Source organism: Mytilus californianus, unplaced genomic scaffold (assembly GCF_021869535.1).
Source record: "Mytilus californianus isolate M0D057914Y unplaced genomic scaffold, xbMytCali1.0.p SCAF_9, whole genome shotgun sequence".
NCBI lineage: Eukaryota > Metazoa > Mollusca > Bivalvia > Mytilida > Mytilidae > Mytilus > Mytilus californianus.
The window spans coordinates 28,412,348-28,429,724 of NW_026262745.1; the positions used below are offsets into that span (position 1 = coordinate 28,412,348).

The window sequence follows — 17,377 nt, forward strand, 5'->3', positions numbered from 1 at the left end:
AAAATAGAACAATGAGGTCTACCACGTGGAATAAATTATTTCGCGGGAAATCGAATTTGACAATGGAGGAAAAAGGTAAGGGAGTGCTCTGAATCCGTAATTATTATTTGGCATGGTGTCAACTATATCTTGAATTTCATTTTGATTTGGATTTTTGTAATAATTTATTTTAAATGTAAAAAATTTCCAGGCAATTTTGCAATAAATAGAGAAATACGTCTTGTAGTTGTACCCTGCAAGTTGCAACAAAGTACTGTTTCAGTTTTTGGTTACGGGGGAAAAAACTATGCAGAGCCTTCTCGTCTGGTTCAGATCTTTTGAATACCTTGAAGGATCTAATGGTGGAATTGTTGTAACCTAGGTTATGCCCCGTGGCAAAAAAAGGGGGGGGGGAAACTTCTGAATGTGACAAGCAAAAATAAACAATCATCACTGTAGTCTTAGTCAGTGTCCTCTTTCATTTTCATATTTCATTTTCAATACAAAAAGGTTTTGTCATAAAGTCATAGTTTGTGCCCCCCCCCCCCCCCCTCCCCTGTCTCCTATGCCCATGTTGTATATATTTGTTTGTTTATTGTAGATAAAATCAATCTAGTAATAAATGAGGGGCCTGATGGGTTATTTTCGTTCTTCGTGATCGGCGCATTTTCGCTATTGTGATCCGTTTTTCTACAGATTTATTTTTTTTTTATATTTTCGTGATCCGCAATCATGGAAATTTATTTTCTGTGAATCGTGATTGACAAAAAAATCAACTCGTGAATCTTGATGAGACCCCCCCCCCCCCCCCATCAGGCCCCTCATAAATCTTGCATAAGTAAACTTACCATGCTTACTGTACTGTATGGCCTACATCCATATAACTTGATATATTATATTTTCTTGCTTTCCGATTTCAGTACCAAGCGAATACAAGTTGGGTTCTCTGATTATCGAAGGTAAAACAAAGAGGGTCTACAACCTTGACAGCCACTCTGGACATGTTTTGCTGGAATCCAAAGACAAGATCACAGCAGGTGATGGTGACCGGGCACATGACATGAAGGGGAAGGCTGCCATCTCCACATCAACTACATCAGCCATCTTCTCTCTTCTGAAAGATGTTGGTAAGAGAGTCTCCAAAACTAAATGAAATTATTTTAAAGATGAATGATATTTGATTTTAATTCAAGCATGTTTCATTTCAACTTTTTGTATGAAAATTTCTTTATCAGTTTTTAAGTTTCACACATAGCATCACAAGACATGCAAGAGGAACATTTTAAATCCAGCAAATAGTGTATTTCAGTTTGTTTTTTGTTTTTTTCAGATGAGTTTTACATTGATACTATATTTTACAGTCAAAAACTTGTGTAATTTTTGATTTAATGAAAACCAGCAGTAATATTATGAAATTAAGTTAATATGTTTTTCAAAAGTAAAAACCTGCATTGTAAATATTGTCAAGAGCATTAATTTCAGCAGCATTTCCCCAAACCGCAATGATATATCATATGCACCCAATAATTTCTGAATTTACAATAACAGATTCAATAAATAATGAACAGAGCACCTTAAAAAAATGTTTAGTCATACACATGTAGTAAAAGTTAGATGAAAGTTTTGTAAGAACATGGAAACACTGAAAACTGTCAGATATATCCAAAAATGTAAAATATTCTGCCATCAAAAACATTTACATGAACAGCAATAACTTTACATTTAAACCTTAGAAAGTATTAAGAATTTAAGATACCAATTGATATTTGAATATAGCTGGATGAAATTGTATAAACCGCTTTACAAATAAAATTACAGGAATAAAGTCTCATTTCATCCAACAAGTTAGCCAAACAGCCATACTTGCAAGAAAATGTGAAATGATTCCAATTGAATGGGTAACCAGAAGAGTAGCAACTGGTTCCTTTCTCAAAAGAAATGTAGGTGTGAAAGAAGGCTATAGGTTCTGCCCTCCAAAGCAAGAAACTTTTTTCAAGGTTTGTAATCTTCATATGAATGTTTCATATATTGACTAGATTCATGAATCTATAATAATTTTGAATTCAGGAAAATTGATGAGAAACATATGATTAGCCATGTACCCATAGCTACAATTCACTTTACTTTCACTGATATTTTAGTATGAACACACTAACTCCACTAATCCATGCATGACTAACCCTCTTTAATTGGGTTTATTTTAATCATACATTTCTTATCAATTTTCAAGAATTAAAAATTATTCCAGATTCAAATAATTCTTGTTTTGAAATGAAATATGTACATATATACATCAATTTATTGCTTAAACTGTATTATAGATTTGACAAACAAGCAGACCTAAATTGTATACATACGAGGTGTTTTTTCAATAATAAATATGATATAAATTTATTCATTATAAAACTTTGCTTTTAGTTTTTGGCTACATGTATATATGATCAGGATTTGCTTTATAATATAGAATAGCCCAATTTTCCTTGTAAAATTGAATGTTTAGTCTGTTATTGCATGGAAGAACCTAAAGAAAAATCATATTGTGATTCATATAAAAATAGGATGTGGTATGATTGCATATGAGACAACTCTCCACAAGAGACCAAATGACACAGAAATTAACAACTTTAGGTCACCATACGGCCTTCAACAATGAGCAAAGCTCATACCGCATAGTCAGCTATAAAAGGCCCGGAAATGACAAATGTTAAACAATTCAGCGGCCTAATTGATGTACAAAATAATGAACGAAAAACAAATATATTACACAGCAACAAACAACAACCACTGAATTACAGGCTCCTGACTTGGGACAGGCACATACAGAATGTGCCGGGGTTAAAGGTGCCAACCCTCCCTCTAACCTTGGACAGTGATGGGGAATATAAGGTACTATAATATCAGAATCGTTCAGTTTTAAGGTCTGATATGTTTACGTTTCATAATGCTATTTTGTTCTGCTGTTATTTTGTATTCTACTCTTGAGAATATTTTATTGCTTAGTTTCAAAGTGAAGTGAACATTTTTGTGTTTAACAATCAAGATCTTATAGAATTATCTCATCTATAGGATGATGCTAACCATGATCCTCAGTGGTCATTTGAACAGTGTGTAGAAGCACAGTTGAAGATGGGAGGTATTCTGATTGGTCCAGATGAACTAGATATAATGAGAAAGACCACAGTTACTGTGTTTGAGGTCCTAGAGAAATGTTGGGCTTCATTGGACTGTAGCTTGATTGATATGAAAATAGAGTTTGGAATTGATTCTCAAACAGGTAAAAGAGAAATGTTTTAATGTACATGAAAAGGATTGAATCTTTTTCTAGAATGATAAAGTTAAATTTGAGTTTATGGAAGTTATGATTTGAGACAAAGTTTTTTTCTTACTGTTGCTTGTTCAGAATAATAATTTATTTATACAAAATTATGACTTGCAAATAAATTTGCATTTATATTAGAATGAAAGTTTGTGTATACAGGGGTTCAAATTTATTTTAACCAATGGAAGTTCCTGGACCTCTGACCAAAAAGACTAATTTATTCTTAGAAGGTCCAATTTTAATTTTAATTGATAATTCAGTTTATAAAAACAGAAAATGCTTACCCTTCCAAAGTACTCATCATGTCTTACTACATCAAACTCATGTTTTATTTGGTGAACTTCTAAAAAAAAAATCATAGTCCGAAAAAGCTTCCCCTTTTTCCCAGCACTATGTATAGGTTGTGTTGAATAACACCTTGTACCGTTTTAATTATTCTTGTTTCAATTGCTGCATAAGGACACACTGGCCTAACTTAGTGTCAGATGACAGCTCGACTTTGTTTTTAAACTTGGGTCAGCATCTTTTTACCACTGTGTTTTGCAAGATAGAACAAGTAGATGCTTGGGTAGTTGCATGATTTTTTTATTGGGTCAAGTTTTAAGTTAATATTTATCCCAAACCAGGGCTCTTTCCCTTTCACTGTGTGTGGGATATTTGAGCAATACTTGCACCACATTGAAACCAGTTGCCTCATCCAAATCCACCCAAGGACGTTTAACATCCATTGGGGCAAAAAGTTATGTTCTCGCTTTTCCTCGTCATATTTTTGGTCTGTAGTCAGATCCTGTCTTTCAGGCTGCATTTCATCAGTCACCTTGCTGCATCACCCATTTCATCTGGTTCTCTTGGAAGAGGTCACCCCAAAATGGAAAAGACTCGTACCCTATACTAGTATTGTTTAAATAATATATTCTCAAGTTTCTCGGTATCTTGTTATGACAACCAGTCATTTGACTACACATCAAATTGATTGTGAAGAATTTAAGCAAATAAATAAGCTACCTTTCAATAATGTCACATTTTTTACGATTATTATTGTCCCCTGCGTGACGTGTTGCACATATGAAATATGGGGCACCCGTCTGTCTGTCTGGTCTTGTTAGTGCTCTCACGTGTGCAATTCTTGCCAGATTTTTATAAAACTTTAATCATAGGTTTATATCAGCAATATCTCTTGACAAGTTCGAAAATCAGTGCCGATCAATTATTTTTTAAAGAGTCTCTTTTGCATATTAATTATTTCAAAAAAGATGCCTGGTTAGCGCCCCCATGTGTACAATTCATGCCTGATTTTTGTGAAACTCGTATCATAGGTTTATATCAGCAATATATCAGGCAAGTTCAAAAATCAGTGCCCATTAATTAATTTTAAAAGAGTTATGCTCCTTTGGAATGTTAATTATATGAAAAATTGTCTTGTTAGCGCTCTCATGTGTACAATTCTTGCCAGATTTTTATAAAACTTGAATCAGGTAAATATATGCAATATCAGGGGCAAGTTTGAAAATCAGTTCTGATTAATTATTTTTAGAAGAGTTATGCCCCTTTGAAATATTAATTGTATGAAAAATTATATTGTAAGTGCTCTCATATGTACAATTCTTGCCAGATTTCTACAAAACTTATATCATAGAGTTGTGCCCCTTGAAAATATTACTTATATTGGAAATTGCATTGTATTTGTCCTCAAGCCTTCATTTCTCTAAGATATTTATAAAAAGTTATAAAGAACAAACCAAAATTTTTTTTAAGTTATTGCCCTTGGATAGATAAAATATGTGCAAGGTGGGGGGACATTGGAACTCTGTTCTTTTCTTATACTAGGTTTATAGATTATATTCAAAATGCAATTGTAAAAATTTTATAACCTGCAAAATACGAAAGTCTATCGGGTGTATCTTACTACTAAAAGGATGGTAACGGACCTCGGACCACCACAAATTTGAACCCCTGTTATACAAGATATTATAAAAATGTTTTGTGTACTTTGAGTAATTTTAGAATTTTTTAGTGTAATTGAAATAGTGAAATTCACATGCATTGTTACATTTGCAACATTGGATTACTCTTTCTTATTATTATTATTAGATATAAATCATGTTATATTTTAGGTGAGATTCTGGTGTCGGATGTAATTGACAGTGATTCTTGGAGGTTATGGCCATCTGGTGACAAAAGACTAATGAAAGACAAACAAGTGTACCGTAACCTTGACATTGTCACACAGGAAGCACTTGACACAGTGAAGCGCAACTTTGAATGGGTGGCTGACAAAGTAACAGTAAGTACATAATTCAGAAGAGGATCAGGAGTTACAACAACAATCTTGACAATTAACCCAGACTTTTCCAAAACTCTCAGAGACAAGACTTAGTAGGCTATGTCAGGAAACTTAAACTAGAACTGTCCAAAGTTGAATAAACTCAATTAATTATCTAGCATATTTATCTCGCCTTGACTGCTGGTTCCACTTAATTATCAAAAATGTATTAGTTTGTGATTCGGTTTGTTTAAAGGGAACTACTAGTGGTAGGTCAACAATATTTAGTGTGCATTTGTATAAGCATTGCCTCAACCAAATGTTATGAAACTTATACACAATGCTTATTACCACAAAACACAGATCAAGTTTGAATTTGGGTGGTGTCATTATTACCTTTCTAGAGTTATGCCCCTTTACAAATGGAAAAATAGCTGAATTTGTTTCAGTTCTCTAAGTTAAGTTTGCCTCAACCGAATGTTGTGAATCTTATACACAATGCTTATTACCACAAAACACAGATCAAGTTTGAATATTGGTGGTGTCACTTTTACCCATCTAGAGTTATGCCCCTTTACTAATGGAAAAATTGCTAAATTTTTTTGTTTCCGTTCTCCAACTTAAGTGCCTCATCCAAATGTTATGAAAATTATACACAATGCTTATTACCACAAAATTCAGATCAAGTACGAATTTGTGTAGTTTCACTTTTACTGTTCTTTAGTTATGTCCCTGTATAACGTTATATGCAAGCATGGGCATCATCTGTGTCCCATGGACACATTCCCCATTTATTTTAATCTGCTCTCCAAGTCATGGTATATGACTGACCCTTTGCTTTGTTTACTTGTTAAAATTTGTGATTATGTCAGTTAGGAGAACCACTAGTAGAAGTTCAATGATATTTGGTATGCAGTCGTATTGGCATTGACATATCTAATTTCCATGGAAATTTGTTTAACCATGCTCTTACAGTCATTGTCTATTGACTTCGAAACTTATGCTTCGTTTAGAGTTAAAATTTGTGGTTAGGTCAGTTTAAGGCCTAAGGGGAACCTTTAATGCTACGTCAATGACATTTGGTATGCAGTAGAACTACTACACAAACCACAAATTGACATCAAAGTCACTCCTCATCCTTGGGGGGGGGGGGGGGGGGGAGGAGGAGGTTTTAATATTTTTATACAAAACATTTTGATATTTTGAAATTAACACCAAGCAGTCACTAAATGGACAGACATGATGGAAGAATTTTGCATGATAAGTTTGAATTAATACATTCAAGTACATGAAAGGATGTTTTTTTTTCTCATTTAGTTATTAAATAGAAAACCTAGAGCAAGAGCAGTTGTTATTATGGGTTCTGCAACAGATATGGCACATTGTGAAAAGATAAAGACAGCTTGTACCAAATATGGTGTACCATGTGAATTGAGAGTGTCGTCTGCTCACAAAGGAACTGATGCTACCATGTCAATATTGGCTGAATATGAAGGTATATTATCATTGCTACGAAACGAAAGATTTTGTTGATTAAAATATAATCTTTGTTGTAAAAAAAGGTCTATATTTCTCCAGTGTTCTCCCCAGGCCCTTAAAGGACCGCCGGCCCGCGATGTATAATTTCTGAGCGTGGTGCTATCGGTCTTACCGCGATGTATAATTTTTGTCCGTGGTGCTAAAATTTTCTGTAAAAAAATCGTAAATAGGTAAAGTTTTAAACGACTTGTTATATCTTTTCTGTGCGGTATAAAATTCCAGGTGAAATTTTACCAGTTCAAACCAGTTTAACACAGATTGTTTACACCACGTGATCGATTTACCTTATGAGGTGAACCTTGTTGATTGGATTTAATCGATGTAATTAACACTTGTTACATAATTCTTTTGTGTTTTAATTAAGAGATCATAACTTTATGGTCACAGATAAATATTTTATGGCTTCACTCCCACTCAAGCGCTGACCTGTGACAAGTCGGAAAATACTTTGTACACAAACAGTATCTACCCGATAGTTGTAAACAAGCCGATACAGTTTTGGTCCATAGATAAAGCTGGCTGATTAACGGATAATTGACAATTATACATTTCTCAATTCTTATATTATAGTATTATATGTCTCTGATTAAACCATGGCCTAATGATCTTTAATTAGGACATAATTATTGCATGATAGTCGGGTTTCAAACTATAGTATCAGTCAACAAGTAAATATTATCATCTGTACATATCACATGACCCAGTTAGTTCGCGTAGCATATTCAAGTGTATTTACAATTAATTGCAATCTATTCTATTTTATAAATAAAATGCATGACTGTACCTTCAAACTTGATATCTATATCCATAATTAATGAATAACAGAAGTAATCTTGCAAATTTTATCCATAAGCACATGTTAAATCTATTTATATCTACTTCCTGTCATTAAGGCGGGAAAAATAGGGAGACTTTGTTGTTGTCATTGAATATGGTTACTTATAGATCTATAGACCTAAGATAAATTTATAGATTTAGGAATTCTTTATAAATGGATCATGACAAATAAAGATTTAGATTTGAGTGCAGTATTAAAGGGAAACTTCGCAAAAAAATGAAAAATTCATATTCTGTTCATTATGTATAAAAAAGCACAAATTCATAGATATTAAAGTTTTATTCTGCAAGTTAAGAAATCACCATCGATTTTAAATTTAGAGTATCAATTCTCCGCATGCGGCCATTTTGACATCCTCCCCGAATATTGACCACGGTACATCTATAAACCACAAAGGACCAAAACAAGCAGTAACCTAACGTAGCCGTAATTGAGTGTCGATATCTTGTCAAGCGTACGGTTGTTTTATCTGACAAGGAAAGCAGTTTCCCGGGTCACAAAAAAGATTATGATAGACATGGTTGTGCAACCTTTCCTAACTAACTTGATACGGAAAATGTAATTTTATATATATTATTTTTTAAATAACTATAACTAATAGTATGGTCTGTCGTTTTGAAACTGTTTTGTTTACGAAGTATTTAAAACAATAAATTGAAATTAGTGAAAAAGTCAAAGTTATAAATAAGTGTTCCGTGTAAAATTGTTTTTGAAAATCTAGTTTGTTCATAATTGTTTTATGTAATAAACTTTTTAAAATAAATTCGGACCTTCCCTTATCTGATCACCAGAATGGCTAAAGGAATTGTTCCCAGAGGTATTGTGAGGTGACACGTACAGGTATTCAAGCGATTTCCTGTCGGGCTTTAAAACTGTTATTACACAATTACATAAAACAAGTTCGTGCATCACTTCTTTTCTGGGGGTATTGATCAGTGTACACGGCCGATAACATGTAACTTCCATTTTGAATCTATCAGGTGTAATATACAACTTTGTATAGCGTATCCGATAGTGATATACTAGTCATTGCTAAACTCATACGCTTGTTTATAAATAACATTTTTGGTGTAAAGAATGATATTTATGAAAGTTTAAATAATTAAAAAAAAAATTTGATGAAATAAAAATCTATTTACACATTTTCCAAGGGTAAATTGGGGAAAATGTAAGTATATACCCGTTGTCAATAATTATGGACATTTTGAAACATACAAATATTGATTTAACAAAATGTGCGGCACTTGTCGATCATTGGTTTATACGCCTAGATGGAAGGTTTAATACGGAACTATGGATAGTCGCAATATAGAACTAATATCATACAAGTATATTGAATATACGAGAGAAACATCCAGAACCAATCTGATTTAAATACAGGTCGATATCTAACTTGCTTTGGTTCATCGAAGCTATAGACATAGTAAAATCACAGATTTATATTTCAATAAGATTATTTCGAACAGTTTAAGAAATTCGTCATCATCACATTTTCCTGGTCCGACATGCATGTTATATATATATTCCACTGGACGTGCACTAATGATCCCCAAAAGCCTATTTGAAGAAATAAAGAAACTTCACTCCGGATAGACTGATGGTAGTTGTATTAACGTCTGGTCAGCTAGAGGGTTGATTTATTTATTTAGTTAGCTTGTAGGGGATTTAACCACTCTTAATATTGCACTTATGCATTAGATATTAAATGACAGTACCGGTAATATAAGAGAAAATATAAATACGAAAAGTCGCATATCTGATAGAAAAGGACTCACCATGAACTATAGGATTGTACTTACGATTGTCATTCTAAATGGCATAACGGACTGTCATTTAAATGCATGCATGTACGCTGTGATAAAAAGGGGTGTCGCAGTTGCAAAGTATTCATCATAAATCTATTTCAAATTTATTATTTCCTGTTATTTTTATAAGTTAACGCAGAGACATGTATACACTAGATCTCTATTTAACGACAAGCAACTATATAAATATCTGAATCTGATGTGACTTACCGTTCATCTCTTTCTTTTTTCTCATTTTATTTTTATTTTTGCAGGAATATACACATTGTAAGATATACTGTTCCTCGATTTGGGGTGGGGGGGGGGGGGGTGGGGGGGGGTCTGAGGTCATGTCTATCTATCATTGATTAACCTTGACATTTCCGGGTATAACAGAGCTACTTGTATATTACCTGAATGTGGTTAGGTGACGTCCCATGAGGTCTTACGTATACATGTTCATATTTATAATGGTTTCTGATATAACAATTAGGTTTTATAACATTCACACTTCTGCATGTTCTGTATACCAAATTCGTATCTTTTTTTCAGACCGAATGAGGATGTGAATATTTTCCAGGATCAAATTCATTTCGGGATTTTTTTTATTTCTTTGTATTAAATCTCAGAAATTTACAGAATATACTGCTTGTCCGCTTTAGGAGTTTTCTTGTCAGTTTAAACAGACGTATATATGTCTCTGGTTAAGAGTGGGTTTATGAATGAATGATAAGTCTTACAAAGGTACAAGATATCAAGCACATTGAAAATTGATTTCGACGTTCTGTCTCCATTTAAAAAAGGAAAGTTGACGTTAGATTGATTCTGTTATTTTTTTTAAACATCGTTGGTCAAATAGCTGAAGAATTATATAAATACGTTGTGAGATTTATAATATTTTAATAAGGACATTCCTGATTAGGTAAATGAAGATCGCTTTGGACGACAAAACTATATTTTTGTAACTGATAATTTTCTCTGCACATTTAAATATTCAAGGTTACCGATGATAATTTAAAATAGTACTGTTTTGATATATACGCTCGTTTTCGTGTGCCATTTATAATATTTATATAATTATTTTATTAAAAGTGATTCCGAATTTCGATGTTACAACAAAATACTCACCTATTTATTTAAAAACTGAGCAAATGCAAAATGTTAAAAAAAAATATATATAACGGCGATTAAGGTATTTTGCCACCATATTCCTCCCTTAATAATTAAAAAAAATCTGTCTCATACCTGCAACAGCGAACCCTTGAGGACAAACACCACTCTAGTGAAGATCAAAGGATTAAAATTACATAATGCTAATCTTTTAATTACCGTGAATTTAACCACGCCTTTACCAGGTGGTGTCAGCATAATACACATGCATTGTATTTACACAGTACTAGACTGATGCAAGGATTTGTATAGTAAGACAAATCCTCGACTGAAGTAATAGGGGAGAATACAAACGTGAATTTCTATTATACTATCAGTTATATATGTTGTTCAAAATATCCGTCGAAAAAAAATCATAAAAAAATTCTATTGTATGATTTGCTTTTATTACTATAATCATATCAGAAACCCTAAAAATATAAATCGTAAATTTTAATTTAAAAAAATGCACGGCTAATCACTTTTCTTTCTGAATTGTTAGTTGGTTAATAGCTACACCAAAAGTCGTTGATGCGCTTTAAATCGCGTTATTAGATGATTAACGAACAAGACTTTAAATGAGATTAATCCACTCCCGGCATGCAAAAAGACTTAAACTACGTCACATAAGTCAGGAAGTTTGAATAAATAGAATTAATAATTCCCAATTTTCTTCTTTATTAGTTTTCATATCCAGATAAAACTTGGTGAATATGTTTTTAATGGTATTATGAACATAATAAGATGATAAGTCAAAAATCGCGAATTTTCCCTTTAAGTCTGTATCTTTGTTTGATTATCACCAAAGACAAGAAAGGTTAATATTTACATGAAATCTATGGCAAAATGTTTAAAAATTTATGAAAATTTCTTTTTATTTAAATTTAAGATAGATACTGGTTCAAATGATAAAACAATATTTGTTCTTGTTAATTTTATATCTCCTTATGACAGGAATCCTTTCACATATTACAACAACTTTCTTTCTAGAAACTAGAAAGTTTTTTAAATTGAACATTTTTGTTCTCTTTTGAATGATATTTTATTTTTATTGATCATGATTTTATAAAAGATTCAATTACTTTAAATTTAGATGAATATTTTGTAATGAATAATGTTTTATTCATTTTAAAAAAGTATTAAAGTAAACAAACTGTTTTTTGATTTACTTCTTTTTTACCTATAATTTTCTGACTCAATGTCTATACATGTACATAATACAGTACCACAGTATTAAAATGAAACAAGAGACATAAAAACTACAGTAACTAGAAATAAAAGCTAAGCGTCGCGACGCAACACAACTGATAGTATGAATCATTTCACCAAGCTGTCCACACGCGTTACCCTGGTGCTATCCTAAAATCCTGGGGAGAACACTTCTCATTTAACAAAATTGATCACTTATGTTGACAATTCATCACAAGGTCAGATTGTCCAGAAAAAAACAATGATTTCTTTCATAGCATAAATTACTAAATGTCACAAGAATCATTACCAATTTAAGAATCCAAGCTTTTGCACTACAAAATATATACTTACTAGCATTGATTTATTTTGACATACAATATCGTTGAAATGATATCTTTTCTGACCTTGGTGAACTTGAACAGGATGCCAAATTGTCAAGCTTTCAAAAATGACTCCAATCAAGTAAAATGTTTCTGGAAACTTGTTATTGAGATTTTAAAATTCAATCTTAGTATTATATACTGTGAAAGTACTTTCTTCATGGATGGCTTTATCCACGAATTGAAGTGTCCAACCAAATATAACAACTGTTGTCCAAATCAAGACATGGAAAGATCATGTAGATTTGGCTACATGGATACAGGCACATAATGTAGAGAATACATCAAATATCAGACAGGATTTTACCCATTTAATCTTAAAAAACCTAAACTATGCGACTTCTATTTAACCTTTTAATTCTCATGAAAAATTATTTTTGATTGATGAAAGTCAGACTTCTGGTGATGGTATGGTATGATGGAAGTGTCCATTTTATCTCCTCTTATATACATATATGGAGTTATTTTCTTTCAGAACAATAGGTCATTCTTTTGAAGAATCAGCCCGGACAATACCAAATTTAAATGAAAAGTGCTCCATGTGTCAGGTCATTATTTACCCGAATTGATATGTAAACTACCTTTTTTTTTAAACATTATTTGATAGTAATCGTGTGTTGTTGTCAATTGGGGGGTTTTCTATACCATTGCATAGGCGGATCCAGGGGGCCCGGCCCGCCCCCCCTTTTGTGGGGAAAATTTGGTTGATTATATAGGGAGTCACTGAAGCATGACTGTAGTGGGCCCCCTCTTATGGCAGTCAGTGGGCCCCCCTTATAAAAAGTTCTGGATCCGCCACTGCATTGTCTATCTTAAATATTCCGTTGAAAATTTTATACAGAAACAATTCATTACTCCATTCATTAGATTGAAATACTTAAACAAGAACACAGATTTTACGCACAATTATGCGAGGTAAAATTATATAAAATTCTATCCTGGTTCCAAATTTTTTAAGAAAAAAAGTTAGTTCCTTTTAAGTTGATGAAAAAATAATGTTTTTCGTGGTAAAAATGTCACAAAACCAGAGAAAAAAACCATAATTCTTCCTATGAATAAGTTGATAATATGATAAATTACTTGCAAAGTGCATGACTAGTATTTTCACAATTGATTTTATTTCTTGCTTTGTGCAATTACAGTACAATTGTGATTGAACTGGACAATGATAACTAGGTTTATATCTAGATTAGTGAGTTTTATTTCACCTTATAATTGAGCCGTGGGGCGTTGTCATACCTAAACGAACTTCCAACTTTAATGATTGATAAAATTGGATACAATTTCCTGAAAATGATGATTTTTGATGGTATATAAGTCAGATAATGCATATTTTAAGGTCTTTCTTGTCCTACAGTTTTTTTGTCTTTTAGCACACCTTGAGGGTGTGTTATACGACAAGAAAGACCTTAAAATATGCATTATCTTTAACATAATTCTCATATGAAATAAAAGAAATATTTCATATTGAGCTTGCCTTTTTATTTCATTAGAATTAATTCTAAAATTCAAAGTAAATTTGTAGCATTTTTTATGTTACTGTTTTCTTTTAAGTGACATGTTTATGGCCCAATTAACACCTTTGATGATTGTTAATCTGTTGATCATTCCATCTCGGGTTAAAAAGTGTCATCACTTCTGATTACTCGAGTGCAAAAATTAAAATGATAACTCTGCAATCTCCTTCAATCAAGATAATTTGTAAGCATAGATGAATCAGCTTATTTCCTAAAGAAATTATTTTATTTAAATATGAATAATGTTGTCAGTAATGAAAAACGAAAAAGAAGTGAAAATGAATAACTTATTTTGCAATGTCCAACAAATCATTATAAAACAACATATGACTTGTATTCAAGAATCTACATTCTGATGGCTTCAAATTCTTCACTCAATTTTTTTCTTAGAAAAATAAAAACCCAGGAACATGAAACTTTGGTTCAAACCACAAATAAATATACTTTCACAGTAAAATATATAACCCTAAAAAGGGTTTAATACTGCATTTTCCAGATTTAACTTAACATGATGTTTAGATATTATTTAAGAGACTACTGATTAACAAGTTTCCAATGTCACTGAAGATAGTTATATACATGTAGATGTTACTTAGGAGGGAGTAATGTTAGGGAGGATTTGTAAAAAGTGATATTTCAGCAATGGGTGGAGTGATTATTGGTAAAGAGTTGTTTTCAATACTGAATGTTATGCCATTTTTCCATGTCCTCTATATGTTATACTCTATTTCAGGAGAGGGAATTCCAACAGTGTTTATAGCAGTAGCAGGTAGAAGTAACGGTTTAGGACCAGTATTATCTGGTAATGCTGTGTGGCCTGTAATCAACTGTCCACCATTGTCACCAGATTGGGGATCACAGGACGTATGGTCATCTTTACGACTGCCATCAGGTATTTTTCTAACTAAGTATAAGAGGTATAGGTTTTTGTCAACCAAACAACATAGAAATACCAATGTCTTAAATTTTATTGGAAAATTGGCAAATTGTTGGATTCAAAATGTAATATTATTGAAATTCAGGGTTCAATTGTGATTTTTGGTTTCATTTTAAGTGTTATCCACAAAGAGATAGCAATTATTTTGATCTTACAATTTAATAACATTTTGAAACCCGAAAGTAACTATTGATTTTGGTTGAGAGCCTCAATATGACTATGAGATAAGTAAAAGTTGAAAGCGTTTTTATTTTGAAATGGGTTTTGTCCTGCACATGAAGGGATTTTGTTTCCATTCATTTCTGTGAAATTCATGAACTTGTGGGTATGAAAAGCTAAAGAAGACTGCAAAATAGTTTTTTGAAGTCGTGTAATGGTATGAAGGGTAAAAAAGGGGCCAAAATCAAGCATTTTTCTTGTTTCAGGACAATAACTTTTGTATAAGTATATGGATGTCTATGAAATTGTACCATAAGGTTCCATACCTCAAAAGTAAAGTTGGGGGTTATGGCCCAAACCGTTCAGGAATTAGGGGCCAAAGTACAAGGATTTTCTGATTTCTGGACAATAAGTTTAGTAAAAGTCTATGGATCTCTGTAAAATTGTACCACAATGTCCCATACTAAAAAAAGGAAGGTAGGGATTGTTTTTGCTTTAAGGGAAAAGGGCCCAAAAACAATATTTTTCTAATACTTTCTGTAAATTGCTTATTTCTTGACCAATTTCAATGGGGTTTATTACATATTAACCACAATCCAAATTCATAGCTGTATTAAGCTTGAATGTTGTGTCCATACTTGCTCCCAACTATTCAGGGTTCGTCTTCTGCAGTCTTATCAAGCTGCGACCTGCAGAGCATTTCATTATATGAGAAAATGGATTCCTTGTGCTTGTGGTGTAACAGCACTGTGTTATTCCTACTTTGAAAAATAATGAAGTCATGTTCAAATCTGTGAACTCCTGTAACAGTGTTATCTCATGACTCTATATGAATTGTATGTAATAAGGAGAATATTATAATGACATAAAAAAACAAAATTATGCATTTGTGGGAACCAAAAAATCTTTGAAAGTCAACAATTTAAAAATTGTTTAATTGTTATATTTCCAGGATTAGGTTGTAGTACTGTTATGTCACCTGAAGCAGCAGCTTTAATGGCTGCCCAAACTCTATCTCTGAATGAGCATGTCATCTGGAGCAAACTTAGAGCCACACAACTCAATACATGGACGGGGTTGAAGTATGCCGATAAAAAAGTGAGGGACCAAGCTGTAGCTGTGAATGGTGTAAATGGACACTGATGGTAGGCGTGGTCTGAAAAAAACCTTGCATGATATTTGCATAATAATTGTCAATGATCTCAGGGTTGTGATTTGTCAAAAATATATTAGCTGTATCTTAGATTTTACTGTTAAAGACCAATCATGACGATTTTTCAAGAATTCCCATCACACAATTATCGCTTGTTTAATTCTATTAATATTTGGATAATCATGGTGCCATATTTGACTTGAAGAGTTTATAATACATAGTGCTGATTGTTAATACATCAGATTTTGAAGTTTGTATTTTGTTAATTTTTTTCTATGAATAGATATATGCAAATTTATGTATTTTGTAATTTTGCCAATAAAAAGATATTAAAATTCCATAAACTTTACTTCTTTTTAGAGAGATAACTGCTAAGTGCAGGAATTCCTTGGGTAATTAGTCTGCTAACTTGATATTGTTTTAACTCACATAAAGAAAAGTCACTTCCTTTCCCTATTTAGTTCACAGCAACGAAGTTGAAGACAATAACATTAACAGTACCAATATAAATGCACCATTAGCATTGGCACATCTAATTTTCATGGAGAGTGTTTAGCCATGTACCTTCAGTCATGGTTCATCGACTTTGAATATTTGCATAACTTATGGGTTAATGTATTGCTATTTTAATTTCAACATTTGCATTATGAAAATTACAAAAAGGCGAGACATATCTCTGTGATAACAGTTTATTTCAATATCTCACACTGACTACTGTATGATTCCAATGTATCCTTTTAACTTTACATTATTGTTTGAATTAATAAAAGGAGCCTCCCTTTTGATTTTGAAAGTTTTCTGGTTAGTTGTTCTAGAGTTGTGGGACTTTTAACTGTCAGATTTAAATAAATTTTTCACATGTTTTACCATTTCTCAATTTTGCTTGGAAAAATTACATCATTGTTGGAATTGGTGAAAGTAAGAGTGAACATGATTTTGAAAATGTTCTGATTTATTGTTTTGACTTGACAGAGTCAAAAATGTGAGACTGGGTATGCTGTTTTCAGCGGCACCGTCAACAAGTTGTTTAAGTTTGTGATTAGGTCAGTTTAAGGGGAACCACTTATGATATAGAGAGCTAGCTATATAAAATTAGGAGATGTGGTATGATTGCCAATGAGACAACTTTCCACCAAAGTTCAAGTGAAGTGGATGTAGGCAATTAAAGG

General features: G+C 32.4%; 1 protein-coding gene across 1 annotated transcript; it reads left to right on the forward strand.

Moving 5' to 3' along the window:
* Positions 1–11: 11 nt before the first annotated feature.
* LOC127714300 (multifunctional protein ADE2-like) lies at positions 12–16,552 on the forward strand. Its single transcript, XM_052220360.1, has 8 exons — positions 12–75; positions 900–1,106; positions 1,798–1,976; positions 3,046–3,253; positions 5,413–5,582; positions 6,879–7,056; positions 14,693–14,851; positions 16,008–16,552. Exons 1-8 carry the CDS (start codon positions 12–14, stop codon positions 16,196–16,198), a joined length of 1,356 nt encoding a protein of 451 aa, XP_052076320.1. The 3' UTR covers positions 16,199–16,552.
* The last annotated feature ends 825 nt before the right edge of the window (positions 16,553–17,377 follow it).